This window comes from Anoplopoma fimbria, chromosome 13 (genome assembly GCF_027596085.1).
Source record: "Anoplopoma fimbria isolate UVic2021 breed Golden Eagle Sablefish chromosome 13, Afim_UVic_2022, whole genome shotgun sequence".
NCBI classification, from domain to species: domain Eukaryota; kingdom Metazoa; phylum Chordata; class Actinopteri; order Perciformes; family Anoplopomatidae; genus Anoplopoma; species Anoplopoma fimbria.
In genome coordinates this window covers 9,867,407-9,882,728 of record NC_072461.1, presented here as the reverse complement: position 1 = coordinate 9,882,728, position 15,322 = coordinate 9,867,407, and the positions used below count along the sequence as shown (strand labels likewise).

The window sequence follows — 15,322 nt, the reverse complement described above, 5'->3', positions numbered from 1 at the left end:
ATATATACATACACACCAGCGGTGTATCAGGTGCAGGTATCTACAGTGCCTTTACTTCAGGCGCATATAATACATAGTCATAAAACTGTAGTGCAAGCTAATTCCACATCACATATTTGATGACAAACATGCTTTAAGTTCATTTCTCTTTTTTCTTCCTTTTATTCTCTTAGTTCACTTCATCCGGTGCTCTAAAAACAGCAGGTCTGTGTGTGTGTGTGTGTGTGTGTGTGCGTGTGTGTGTGTGTGTGTGAGAAAGAGACTCGTGTATTAGTGTTAAAGCTAGTTTCGTTGTGTGCTCAGGTCAGAGGATTATTGTAAGCTTCTTCATTCCTTGTTGGTTATTGTTGATTCTGTTTGTTTGAGGATAAAAACACAAGAAGCTCTTCTGTTTCTTCATTTGAGGACACAAAAAAACACTGGAAGGACTTCTATTCTTCTGTCTGTAGCAGTCCTTTTTAAGTCCAGAAGCAGTTGCAAGATACAGCTAAAGGAGTGCAGCGAGAATTAGAAAAACAAACCAAAACGTCTAGTTCCTGTGTCTTTACCGCACCTACATTATTTGCCAGGATGAGCTTGAGGCGTGGGTGAGGTGGGTGAGGTGTGTCTGTGTGTGAGTTTTGCAGTGGGGCCGGCTTATATCACGTTCTCAAACAGCTGCATGGAGTTCATGATGTTCTCGTCCTGGAAAAAACAAGAAGAAAAACATTTGTCACCATGAATCAGAAATAAACAAAAGTTCACATTGATATGTTTGATTATTTTAGAGATAAAATATACAACAATTAACTCAAAATTCGTCTGTTGTGTCTAGTTGTCCAAAAACATAAATCATAAGTTTTTAACCTTTTATGTTTAATCTTGTATGAATCTAAAAATGTAACAAAAAAGGTAAACAATTCAACTCCCTGTTAATTTACTGAAGACAGTTTGGATTGAAGACAATATAGATTAGTAAAAAAACGTTTAGTCCTTAAGCGCCTTCCTTTTGCACTATCAAAATGTTAGTATTTTATTTTAATCAACTTTTTTAATCTCTTTGTACATATTTTTACTCTTAAAGTTTTTGTCAATTGCTCCTAATGGTTCTCTTTGATTGAGGCATGTTTGAACAGCTGCAAAGTTGCAGCAGATTTATTGCCCAATATTTGAGTTTGGGGTCAATTTAAGTTACGGATAGATCATCTCACACACAAACACAAGTATTTCCCTCAATGACAATGTTTCCAACATGAGTCCGACTTATGCCCAAGCTTACCAACAACATCAGGAGGTAAAGCCTTCCACTGTAGCCCATAAATGACAATTAACATTTTACAGCTTTTGGAGCGGTAAAAACCTGTCTGGGAGAAGTGGACTTCTGTGGACTTTGACTGACTCAGGGACAAACAGTAGTGGTGGGCTGTAGATCCACGTGAGGTTGATTGACTGATCTGAACTCAAAGAAGCAAATAAAAGCTACATCATGAGTCCCTGACGGAAAATGTAATTTCATATTGTGAATTTACATTTTTTTTGTGTATTTGTCATGGTTCATTTTCTAGCAGGCATTAAGAAAACCCTAATGTGCACACTGTATGGGGAAATATTGGCTTAAATATAGGGCAAATATTTGAGTATTTAGAACTTCTCAATTAAAAAAGAACACAGATGGAGACCTAATCTTACAAAAGTCAAACACTGACTGCAGAAGTGTTGAAAAGATGAAAAAAGTCATGATGGAATATATTACAATATGAAAGTACACGTTGGAGTATATTATGTGCATAATTTTTAGCTTGGAATGTTTTTTTTAATTTGTCAGCACGTTTCAGCCAAATGAGTGTGGTGCTGTAGTGGTTCGGCTGAGGCTCAGATGTTTTGTGGTTGCAGTGATAACCCTGAGAATGGGCCGTTTTACCAAAACGAAGACCAGACCATCTCTACTAGAGAGTAAGGACCCAGACAAATATCCTGTTATTGGGGTGATGAACATACAGAACACCCCTCTGTTAATGTTGGTTTGTCCAAAATAATTTTGGGCAAACCCACAAATTCATGGTTCACAATCACAGTTTTTGAAGTTGTGGTGACTCCGTTGAGAGCGCTTCTTTTTAACACCCATGCTTTCAACAGTAACACCCATGCTTTCAACAGTAACACCCATGCTTTCAACAGTTCTCTTTTTTCTTCCCGAATGGGTTCTATTGATGAAAAGGGTGCTTAATGTCTTACAAAGAACACTTGAAAAACCCTTGCTTCAAAAGAGGAGAAACAGAAGCAGATGGTTTTGGGTAGAACCTCAGCCCTGCAGGAAGAAACCTTTTCCGACTCTGTGGTGGCATCAGCCATCTTCTATGGAGTGGTCTGCTGGAGCAGCAGCATCTCAAAAGCCGACAGGAAGAGACTTAACAAACTTGTCAAGAAGGCCAGCAGTGTGCTGGGGTGTCCACTAGATAGGGCGGTGGAAGTGGAGAGTGGGAGTTCTCCAATCAGAGGGGATGGTTCAATGGCTCGATGTGTCCTTGGGCAAGACACTTAACCCCACTCCCATGGGGGACTGGACTCTGACATGGTGGCTTGCATGGTAGCCTGTCATCAGTGTGTGAATGGGTGAATGATATGTAATATACTACTGATTGTAAGTCGCTTTGGATAAAAGCGTCTGCTAAATGACTGTAATGTAATGTAGATACAGTGGAAGTGGTGGGAGACAGGAGGATAATGGCTAAGCTAACACCTCCCACCCCATGGGGGACACTCTGACAGCTCTGTGCCGCTCCTTCAGCCACCGGCTGCTGCTGTCCTTCTTTCCTGGCTGCACAACCAACAATGCTCCCAGTAGACCACACATACCAAAAAACTGACAATATAAATCCGTGCAATATAAACATTCTGTGCAATACCAACATTTTTCTGACTGTTTATATAATATTTTAGTTTAAGAATTTTTACTTATTTAATATTCTTTACTGTGTTATTACTTATTTACTTATTTATAGTACCTGTTTTGATCTTGTACTATGTCTCTTATTTACACTATCCTCTCTGCTGCTGTAATCCTGCAAATTTCCCCCTAATAAAGGATTATCTTATTTTATCTTAAAACATGAGTGATGCTTTACCATATGTGCAAATCTGGATAATCTCAGCAATAATACATCATATAATACAATAACAACATGTCCTGACATGTCCAAATGTCAATAAAATATCCTAATCATGATCCTGAACCCTGAACTGTTGTATACAACAGTATTTGTGTTGATGAGTAAGTTTCAGTTCGTCATTTAGTTTATGATTTCTGTCTGCTGTCTGTTTGTTTATGTGTGGGACAGGGTGGAACAGTCACCTTCTGACAGGTCTCGATGAACTCTTCAATGGTCACTACACCATCTCGGTTTTTATCCATTTTCTGTTGGAAAAATACAGGGGAAACAAAACAGAGAGAAAATAAACATTAGAGATAACAATTTACAAAATCTTTGTCTTAAATAAAAGTACAAAGGTATTAGTATAAAAATTGTAATAAAAGTAAAAGTAGTCATTATGCAGAATGGCCTATTTCAGAATAATGAATATCATATCATTGGACTGTAATTATTGATGAACTAATGTGTACATCGCTTTAATGTTGCAGCTGGTAAAGGTTACCTACTCTATATACTGCTGGGTAACTTAATCCATAACAATACATCATAATGTTTATGTTGGTTAATATTTTGTATTAATAATGTAAATCCTCAAAGTAACTTGTAACTAAAGTTGTCAAATAAATGCAGTAGAGTAAAAAGTACAATATTTGCCTAAAGAATGTAGTGGAGTATGAAGTATCATAAAATGGGAACCCTCCGGTAAAGTTCAAGTACCTCAAAATTGTAATTAAGTACAGCACTTGAGTAAATGTGGAGTTTGCATGTTCTCCCCGTGTCAGCGTGGGTTCTCTCCGGGTTCTCCGGCTTCCTCCCACAGTCCAAAGACATGCAGCTTAGGTTAATTGATGACTCTGAAATTGCCCGTAGGTGTGAATGTGAGCGTGAGTGGTTGTCTGTCTCTATATGTCAGCCCTGTGACAGACTGGTGACCTGTCCAGGGTGTACCCTGCCTTCGCCCATTGACAGCTGGGATCGGCTCCAGCACCCCCGCGACCCTTAACTGGATAAGCGGTTACGGAAGATGGATGGATTGACTTGAGTAAATGTACTTAGTTACATTCCACCACAGTGTGCTTGTGTGTTTTGTATTTGTGTGCATTCAGAACCTGGAAGAACTTGTCCACGTGTTCAGAGGGCGCTTCGTCCCGCACACAGGGGTAGGTGTACCTCCCCATCATGTCGTAGATTGACGTCATAATCGCCAGCATCTCCTGAAGAGAAGAAGAAGACCTTCTGTCTTACATCGACTATATATTTACAAAGATCTTAGCTACACTACAGACGGGGGATCTCTAATGAATCATGCAGTACAGTCAGATAGAGATACAATTATGTTGGTTATACCTGAATCACAATACATTACCCAGAATATAATTCAATAAAGACGGAGTGTAATGGTAAAATGCATAATTTGCCAGGTACTGTCAAAAATGTCTGACATGTCACAAACCTCTTTGGTGATGTAGCCGTCCTTATTGATGTCGTAGAGGTTAAAGGCCCAGTTGAGCTTCTCAGTGACCGAACCTCTGAGCAACACCGACAGGCCGATGACAAAGTCCTCAAAGCGGATAGAACCGTTTCTGTCGGTGTCAAATGCGTTGAACAGGAAGTGCGCGTACGTGGTTGCATCTGTGCACAAAAGGAGTCAAGGTGACAGATTTAGTGTGTGGTATCTGCTGATTCTCAATGTCGACACATTATTCCTAATAGCTGTTTGGAAATAAAGCACTTCATGAACCATCAGTGTTAAGTAAACTTACTCAAGTTTTGTACTTAGGTACGACTTTGAGGTCATTTACAATGCCACTCTATACTTATATATCTCACTAAATTTCAGAGGGAAATAATGTTCTTGTTACTCCGGTACATTTTCATAGATTTTTTATACAAAACATATGATCACCCTTTATAATACAATGCATTTGTTTCAATATTTCAGTCTATAATTGAGGCTTTATTTCCTTAAAAAGGGAAAAAAATTCCACTAGAGCAGTGAATATATTCCAACTTATTCTTGTGCAGCAACATGCTTCATACTAAGTCGATTTTAGTTTTAGGTTCATTTGAACTCGAAACAGGTTGAAAAAATCTAAGATTTGCTCACTTGTTTTGGGAAAATAATTATAGTCATACCTGTTTTTTTAACATTGGGACTCTAAGATTGAACTTCCAAACAGGACATAAAGTAGTTAAAATTTGCTGGATATCAATTTACATGATTTACATATTAATGCAGTAACAGTAACATTAAAACAATAGTATAATCTTCATACAACAACATTAAAGGAGGCATACTTCAATACTTTTACTTTTGATACTTTGAGTCAGTTTTTGCTGAAAAAAAGTGAGAAAAATATTAGTACTATTAGGAGTATTTTAACATTGATGTATATTACCTTTACTTAACTAAGTATATGTATACTTCTTCCATCACTGTTATGATCTAACTTGTTTTTATGTATCAATTACATAGTTTTTTAAGGTAAGTCTTGCAAGAAAATTATGAAATAAAATTTGGGACATGGAAAAATAGGGAGCCTCATTTGCTCAGCTAAATATTTCAGATAAATTCGGTGCAGTCCCTAACAAGGAAGGACAAGAAAGGAGAGATTGTTTTAATATCTAACCTCCTTGGGGAAAGAACTGAGAATAGATGGTCTTGAATGTCTCCTCATCAACCATTCCACTGGGACACTCCTGCTCAAGAGAGGAAGGGAAAAAAAGAAACATAGAGTATAATTCAAGTCTATATATGGAATAGTAAATGCGGTAAAGCAATGAAGACCATCTTTGCAGCTTAACATACATTCTTGAAGCCACGATAGAGGGACTGGAGCTCCTTCCTGGTGAACTTGGTCTGGGCCTGCAGCTGGTCCAGACCCTCCGGCTGGTGACGCACCGTCGACAGCTCCAGGTCACTGTCGCTGCTGTCTGTGGGAGAGAGAGACAGAACAGGGAATGGAGAGAAAGACAGGAAGAGATGCAGAGGGGGAAAGACGAGGTGGAAAAAGAGGGAGGATGAGGCAGACATTGAGTGTGTGGGTGCAGGTGGACATTTGGGGAAAGGGGTGAGATCACACATTCATAGAGCAGGTGGGGAAAACGTGCGTGTTTAAGAGAGTGATTTAGCAAAAAACTGTAGAGGAGCAAATAGCAGGCAAAAAAAAGAAGAATAGGTACTTTCTTTGTAGCCGAAATGTCACAAAACAAGAATTGTTTTACTCTGTTCATTAAAAAAGAAAAAAAAAAGCCACTGCAGAACTTCTGAATTTGAAAAATAAATTAAATCAAAGAGTAATTCACCTTATTGTTTACCAGTTCACACACAAAGCACTGCATGGCTGGGAAAAATTGAACAACAAGGAAGGGAGGGAAGTTTTTTCAAACTTGGTAGGGTTTATACTATTACTATACTCACCATCTTTAGACAGAGAGAACAGAGGAGGAGGAAGGAGGGGTGTTGACACAAAGATGGAGTGAAGGAGAGTAAATGGAGAAGAAGAGAGCGATAGTAAGAGGAAGAAGGAAACAAAAACAAAGAAAACAAGTCAGATCAGACATTGAGAGGTTTTTACGCTGAGCCGTCCAGAGGAAAAGACTCAGGTTATATTCTGATAAAACATCCAGCAGAGCAGGGAGATATGATATTTATGTTAGACATAAACCAAAACCGCAGCAGAGGGAGCTGAAATATAATATTGCAATGTTTATTTAGTGTTCATTTAAACAATAAGACAGAGACAGCAGGAGACGACCTCTGACCTGCTTCACCAGATGAACACTCCACATGATAAAAGGTGTAAAACAAAAAGTAGGTCTTCTATGTTGGTTTATTCCAAACAAATAGTCATTTTATCTCAAATGCAATAGGCCTATGTGATGACTAAACAGCATTTGGCTTGGAGCATTAAAGTTCATTATTGAAATTGAAAACAGCAGTTTGGCATAAAAATCTTATATCAACTCAAGGTTGAGCTTTTAACAATATAATTGAATGGAGTAGAGTGTGTTTGGAAACTCTGGAAAAAAGCTAGAAAGTGGACCATGTGCTTTTTTTCTTCAAAATCTAAATATTCACTTTCACTGAGATGATCTGTCGGGGGTCTAAAGTGACTGATTGTTATGTTTTTGCATGTTTTTTTGACATTTTCATCTCAGCTGGACTTTCTGCAAGTGCGAAATTTGTACAACTTTACATTAAATAGTTTTGATCTTCTGGGGTTGGCCTACAAAAAAACGTCATTCCTGTAGAACTTTACATCACTGCTTCATAATGCTGCATTCATAATATATCTGAGTTACCGTAATTACAAGTTTTACAACTTATACATAGCATTCATGTTAACCTCCAAGTTGTAATGGCTAGTAAGTTTTTTTTTCCCGAAAGCTCAGATATCTCAGACTTGATTAAACGAATATGAACTTCTCACATCAGCCAAAGACCACAGTCCAATGTTATTAATCCCAATTTAATGGACATGGTGTTATATTGTGAATGCACATAATTTAAATCCAGAAACGACAATCTCTGTAATCCTACAACAGTCTTGATGACATGAATATTCCCAAATCATTCATCAGGAAATCTTTTATATTTCTACCATCCATCCCATAGTTTCAAACTACTTACTAAATCAGGTGGAGTATGAAAAACAGGAAGTCACTGTAGCATCACAAGCTAGTATTACTATCTAAAAGTACAGTTTCAGAGGCGCAAAAGATAGGCCTACATCTTTTGTTAACACAAGTGTTTCTATGTTTAATTTATCTGTGCATAGAGAGAGAAGGTGTGAATTAAATAGTACTGTACAGTTAAGAATAAGAGGGACATTTCTGATAATGCTAACCCAACTGAGGTTATAAGCTACTCAGATGTTATTGGCATAATATTTCCTCATTGAGGTAGATCATTATCATTATTAAGCAGCACTTATCAAGTTTCAGGTCAGCTATGTCAGCCCTACTCCATGTTATCTCTTTTAATGTTCACTTTAAACGGCTCATTTATTTGGAAGCTAACGTTAGCTTTGTCAGTTAGCTACAAAACAGTTGTTACACCTGGCAGTCACTGGGGATAAATTTAGTCATGTGCAAAAGTCCACTTCGTAAACTAGGCTAAATTACCAACAACCGGCTCCTGATGCTGTAAATGCTCACTGGGGCACCAAACATGTATTCATGCCCAGCTGAAAATAGCCCCAACAAATGCACCCTTTACTCCTGTTTTACTAACTCTTAATACAAAACTACAGTGCCCAGCTTATTCAGGAAATTACGGAAGAAAAATATATATAAAAACTATATATTTGTGTCCTTTTTAAAAAAAAGATTTATGTTATTGTGGCTGAGATCAACAGAGGCACAGGGAAGAGACAATAAGTGCCAAGTGTATCTTCACATGAGATTTACTGACAATAACAAAATGTCAAAAGAGTTTTGTTTTTCCAAAACAGCCTTTGAAAAGATCCCAGATAAACCAAAAATGTTCATCATGTAGGGTCTTTGTATCTCATTTACTCTACCCCTCTCATGACTTACAACTTTCCAGACTTGCATCAACACAGCATTCAGAAATATCTACAAGAAGATATAAGTAAAACAGATGTAACTCCAGCCTCCTCGCTCCATGCCCTCCTCCTCTTCGTCATTGCCCCTCTCCCAGGTTCGCTCACCGGTCTCAGTGATGTCGATCAGGCCCAGCAGGTGCATCAGTTTGAGGAACATGATCACCAGGCAGACGATGCCAACAGTCTGGAGTCCCTCCGTCTCCCACCTCACACTCATCTTCTCCTCTTCTTCTATCTTCCCCTCCACGATCCGTCTCTTTCCTTTCCTCTTTTACATAATTGGATTTTAACAATACACCCTTTCTCTTTTAATCCATCGGTTTCTTTGGGTCTCACTCTCTCCAGTCTTCTTCTCGATCCCCTACTGTCTCTGAAACAGTGTCACTCACTCATCACTCCTGTTTTCCCTGCAGTTTCTGTAACTCTATTTAGCTCCCCCCTTCTGCCTTTTTAATTGACTGGCATTTTCTCCCCCCACCCTTGCTCTCTCCTGTTCTGATGGTTTTTTCCATGTTCTCCACAACTAAGCGCAGCGTCCGATGGTCCAACTGCTTTATTAAAGTCAGGGGAATCAGATTACTGCTGTAAAAACATTACTAAAGAGAGAGAGGGAGAGGTAAAAAAAAATCCCTCCCAAAAATCTGGACTACATCGTTAATCCATGGGAAATCCAATCAGACAGAGAGGAAGTTCGGATCCTCTCACATCACACATGTAGGTTGTTTTTGGCACAGGCAGTCAGTTGGTTTGGGATTCCTCCAATTAATATTATTCCTCTAGCTGGCGACAAAACTCTTGTCAAATAGAAAAACGACTTTACAAAATCCACCACCGACTGAATGACTGATGCTCTGCAGCCTCCTCATCTCTTCCCTCCCTCCATCTCACATCTTATTTTCCGCTAATTAACCTGTGAACCCCTGAGGAACTAGCTGCAATTCTACCCTTTTCATCAAAATAACGAAATAAACGATACCAAGGCGCCTAAAGATTGATCTGAACTAAAGATTGTATTTTTTTTCTTCTAAATGTGACGCACATAATCCATTTTGCCTTGAAGGAGCTCGAGAAGGTCTAGAGAAAAGGTCAACAGGTGTCCTGGGTCCCATTTTCCCAGTAAGCTCAGTGATCCACTTTCTAATTGTTCCCATGTCTCTCCTGGGGTCCATAACACAGATTTGATACTGTGTCACACACTCACACTCCTGAAATAAATGCTCCCTCTAGTGGAGGCCAATGAAACAACAGGAGCCTGTGCAGCCACAGGACTTCAGGACAGGTGACTTCATCCTAGATGAAAAAAAATGTTTCTTTCTCTCTCTATTCACAGTTCAGGTATTTTGAGGGAAAAGTTTCTCCCAACCTCAATCTAGATGGATGGATGGATGGATGGATGGACTTAGTTTTAATCATGTTTTGTTTCATTTTTGAGACCAGATTTGTTCTATTTTAGGAGAATATTGACTTACATTTTTCACAAAAAAACATGCAGACGAGTTGACATTAACTTTTTCAGTCCCCAGTATTACCTGCAGGCTTCCGCTCAGGAAAGCCCTAAAAAACTTCACCAATGAGGTCGGGTGGGGCAAAGCCCAGGGCAAAAAACTCTTAAAATCCCTCGCTGCTGCTCCTTCAGGACATTGCTGTGATTGAGGATTATAATCATTGATGCATTAATGTGTGACTGTTGCAGCTTGCAAATGTGTGGCTAATTTTAATTTACTTTATGTGCTGCTAGGTAAACCAATACTTTTACATCATAATTTATTAATTGATTAGAATTTTGTATGAATAATCTTAATCTACACAATGCAGTGTAGTAGTAGAGTATAAGTATACAGTAGTGTAACATAGTGTAAGTACTTTCAAATTGTACTCAAGTAATGTTAATGAGTAAATGTACTAAATTACATTCCACCACTGGTTGAATTATCTATTTCCGATAAACATGGAATTGAGCAAACGAGTCTCAAATAAACTAAAGAAACAACTCATTGACGTCTCTTTACTGTAATTCGATGTTACTCATCCTGAACGAGTCCAGGAGTAAAAATACCAGATGTTGGTATCAGACAACCTCAGAATACATCTCTACGTCTAAAGACAAGGCTACCTCGGGCATCAGATGTCTTCCCAAAATAGGATCAAGCTGGACTGAGCCCAAAATCGACATCCGAGCAGAGAGGACTGGACTGAAACAACAAAGGGGCCGAGGGGTTTGTCAATGCGTGCATATCCAAAATCAAAGGATCTTTTCTTGAGTGCTGATGATATAAATAATGCAAGAAATAAGCTACCGGACCTGATTGGACTGCTGATTGATAAAGGACCACTAATGGGCTGCTGATGCTAAATGTGGAAAATCTGGAAACACAATATAAAAGATCCCCTCCAGACACGATTTAGTGAAATAAAAATACTCCGCTCATACAACAATTAGTATTTTGAATGGAGAGGGACATACAAATAGTTTGGGATAGTATTAAGTACTTTTAATGCCTTCAATTCTGTTTTTGATTCTGTTTCTGGTTTTATGTTACACCACTAGACCCCCCGAAAAGGTTTTTAAGTGATTCAGAAGAAGCCTGAATCACTTTTTCAACATTTTGAAGTAAAATTACACCACTACTTTAGTTTCAAAGGGGATATAATGGTGCTGCAGGTAGTAGCAAAGATCTCAATAAGAGTCCAATTTTGTCAATCAAACTATAAAAACTGTAAATAAAACATTAATCAACAGTTCAATTCATATTTTTGTTCAGTTTTAACTCCCTACAATAAAATGTTACATTTTGTTTCTCTCTTCAAAAGTTGTGTAATGAAATGTATTCTAAATCCCTTTTATTTCACTATTTTCCCCATAAAAACAGCAACATTTTAAGATACTGTGTTAAAGAATATCACAATCAGTCTTAAACATGTATCACTTGACAACTTATTGGTAACTATGTTGATAGTCAGTTACTTGTTTCAGTTGTTTTTCTGGAAACTGTTGATGGTTTCTGCTTCTTAGATGTGAGACTTTGACTGACTTTCCTTGTCTTACATTATAAATAACTATATACTTAGGATTTGAAGAAATTTGAAGAGAAGGAAGGCATTTTATCAACGAAATCATTCATTTATGTCATCAAACCTCTCACATTATTTCTATGAACATGACCTCACTCAGTGTCCTTGGTAGAAGTTAAGGCCTCGAGCTACAGGTAATTTGACTAATATCCAACAGGCAAGAAACATCCCAGAATGACTGTTGAACTGAATCAGTGCCACAGCCAAGTCTCAGTAACAACCGTTATCACCACTAAGCTGATATTTATAGCAGGGCTGCGTTCAGAGTCCATTCCTAACCAAGGCCGTTCAGATCCTGAAAGTTACGACAGCCTCTTGAATTACTTTTCAGACGTTTCCCACATGAAGACAGCTGAACATTTGGAAAGAGACAATAAATGTAAAAATGTTCTACTGCCAAACTAGTTAAAGTGTTGATGAGATAATGATGCTGCAGTTCATTACTTCATCACGAGGCTGGTGATGAAGTAATGGATTGGCAGGACTCAGGACTAAAGAGTCTTGATGAGAACTTGGGAGGCTGCTGAGGGATGGCCGGTGTCCTTCAGGGTCCTGGAGGAGTACTCCAGGCTCCATATTTAGGTGGCCTCAGAGAAAGCCTGTTCGATACTGCATGTATAATTGATGTGAAGTAATGCTAAACCGGGGTGTAGGCCCAGCCACAGTGGGAGGAGGAGGTGGGTGGTGAGGGAGGATTTAAGATTGGAATGATTGAGAGGAGTGATAAATTATGAAAGGACATTACTGGTGTTTTTTAGTTGAATTTATTACTTATGATGCAGAGCCATATGAGAAGCACTAATGTGCCGACTGGAGCCTTCCTGTAATTGTGTAATTGTCTTGGCTCACTGACTGCAGGGCACTCTGACTGGCTGGCCTTCAGCCCAAAACTCTAATCAAAGGGAACAGCATCGCTCAGGGGGGCAGCCTCTCATGTCTCTTTTAGAGTCGCAAATGTACAATGTCTACTGGCCCATCAAGGTTTTATTATTATCTCTTAGTAGGCCATAAAAAAACATGAACCATTAAAACACACTGGTGCCATTCATAGATTTGCTGATGGTGCAGTACTTTCAAATCTAAAAAATATTAAGCTACGGCAAAATGTTTATTATCACGTTATTACATAATAGAGAGCTGACAGGGAATGAGGTAACGGAGCAAGATGAGATGACGTCTAACGACATTCAGAATATATTTTCAGCTTCATTTATTTTACTTATCCATATATTTTTAAACGGACAATGTGAAAAGGTGAATTTTCAAATGTTGTCCCTTTGCCAAGATGTTAAGCTATCCATTAAAAGATGAAAACTAGGATCTCTAACTCTCTGTACGAATAACTTGTATTGTGTCTGTATTTTCTGACTTGCTTTTGTCATTTAGTGTGAAGCACTTGGTGGCGTATGACTTTACTTTACTATTAATATAGGAGGAATTGTGAAAAAAAATGACTTGGTCAAAGTGGTGGAAGTACTCCGAGCCCTTACCTGAGCAAAACAATCGCATATGACTTACATAGAAAAAACCCATAAGAATTACCAGCAAAACATGCGCAATATCAGTGGAGCAGAATTGCTCCTGTCAGAATGTTGTATTAATCAGTGATATATTTCATTGGTTTATTATTATCACTGATGCATTAACGTGTAAACAAGATATTTACGAGGCAAATAGGCTGAGGGGTAGTTCAATTTATAACCATGTGTGATCATTTCATTCAAACATATGAGAAGATACTGTACACAGAAAACCTGTGGGGTCAATTAGGGATGCAGTGGGCAATCGTTTTTTTTTAAGTCAGCAAAAATATATTTAGCTATTATGTATTATACACCATCTAAACATAAAGAAAAGGTAAAGTGGCAGAATTAGGGCTTTAAATTATAAGACGTTTAGGAAGTAACACTTAACCTTTCAGTATAATATAGCAACATTATTTTTGACCACCATGTTCCCATAAAGACATACTACATTATCAATGTCACTTGACCTCTCTTTTTATCATGTGCAAGCAGTATAGAAACGTTTAATAAATGGTTTATAACACACTGTAATTTAGTTTGGAGCAGATAAAAGTGTTTATTAATGTATTTGTCAACAACTGTAACTCATCCTGTGGAGGCTGGTGTATAAAAAGATAAGGAATGACAACATAGTAAACTCAGTAGTCATAAACTAAAATGTCTTCATTAACTTACTTATTAATATTAATAAACACCTGAAGTCGTCCTTATAACTGCATATAATGACATAATAGTGTGTTATAAACATTTAGTTGAATGTGTATTGCGTATACAGCAATTGTTAAATAGGTGTGAGTCATCATAAGTACAGCCAGTAGAGGGGCCTCAGGTTGGCCCTTACCTTCAAATGAGGACATGGGCTCCAGGATGCCAAACTGCTTGAGAACTGCCATGAAAAGGATGATGACGACAGCGATGGCAAACAGCTCCATGCCCTGGATCCCCATGACTTAAGGACCGAGGGAGCCCACTCAGGGCCAAGCCTGCACGAGAAGGCCTGGCCCCGGGGAGAGACGAGGTGGGGTGGGGGGGAAGCCTGGGACGGCACAAGTAACGCTGGGTCAGACTAGCCAAAAGCAAGTGTTTTCAGCAGATGTGAGCGAAGAAGTGACAGGAATCAAGTCTGGTTGGTGGTCGACTGCATGGGTTTGTTTCCAGGCCCAGCAGGCAGCATGAGAACCAGGCTGGACGAAGGCTGCTCTAATGTCAACACTGATGCTGGAGTGGAAAATATGTGGAAGCCGACATATATGGAAAACCTCCCTCTCTAGACCCATGAGGGAAAATGGGGGTTGTGTCACGAGCCATTTATTACGGCGCATTAAAGGAGACGTTTAGAGTCACTTTCCAGACTTTCCTCCTGCATGCGCCATCAGGAGCTCAGACTGGCTAGTTGCTGCTCGCCCTCTTAATCCAAACACCTATCATCAGTCCTCACGTCATAGTTTACACTCATGAATCACATCTTGCGTTTAGAGGCAAATGTCTTTTGGGAAAAGCAGAGACTTTGGCGTCCATTTACACGATTTTATACAGAAAAGTCTTTTCATCTTCCATGCCATTAAACGGTAAAACAGCACTAGCAACTATAAATAAATCACCCCATTATATGCACCAACCGCACGAGCATCAAACAGGCAGAAACATACCATAAATACTCTTTTTCTGCAAGCTGAGGACAATTTGACTTTCTAGTCTTAGCAGCTTGCGCTCACAATATTTAGGCTGAGAAAATGTTTCAAAACTGACCTCTTAGTCAAAATACAAAAATTTGACTCCTGTGCAAAGCAAGAAGTGAACAACTGCCCAAATAATTATACTAATAAAAAAATTTTTTTTTTTTTTACTTATGCAGCCAAATGAACAATTCCCCTGTCAGTAATCCTTACACCAAACACTTTTGAGCCGAGGCTTAATTTAACTGTTTATAGTTCAATTTCGGTTCGGCGTTGCTGTCCCGTCTGATTGATTCCACTTCACTGTTTGTTCTAATCCAGGTCCAGATATGGAAGAGTATGGATCA

General features: G+C 38.7%; 1 protein-coding gene across 2 annotated transcripts; it reads right to left on the bottom strand.

Moving 5' to 3' along the window:
* Positions 1–507: 507 nt before the first annotated feature.
* Positions 508–14,246, bottom strand: kcnip3b (Kv channel interacting protein 3b, calsenilin). 2 transcript variants are annotated; one of them, XM_054610901.1, is made up of 7 exons: positions 14,141–14,246; positions 5,941–6,065; positions 5,762–5,831; positions 4,585–4,763; positions 4,241–4,345; positions 3,332–3,394; positions 508–684 (listed from the first exon to the last, which is right to left on the bottom strand). In XM_054610901.1, exons 1-7 carry the CDS (start codon positions 14,244–14,246, stop codon positions 637–639), a joined length of 696 nt encoding a protein of 231 aa, XP_054466876.1. In that variant the 3' UTR covers positions 508–636. The 2 variants fall into 2 exon arrangements, with proteins under 2 accessions (XP_054466876.1, XP_054466875.1); XM_054610900.1 differs by lacking the exon at positions 14,141–14,246 and adding an exon at positions 8,807–8,918.
* Between the last annotated feature and the right edge of the window lie 1,076 nt (positions 14,247–15,322).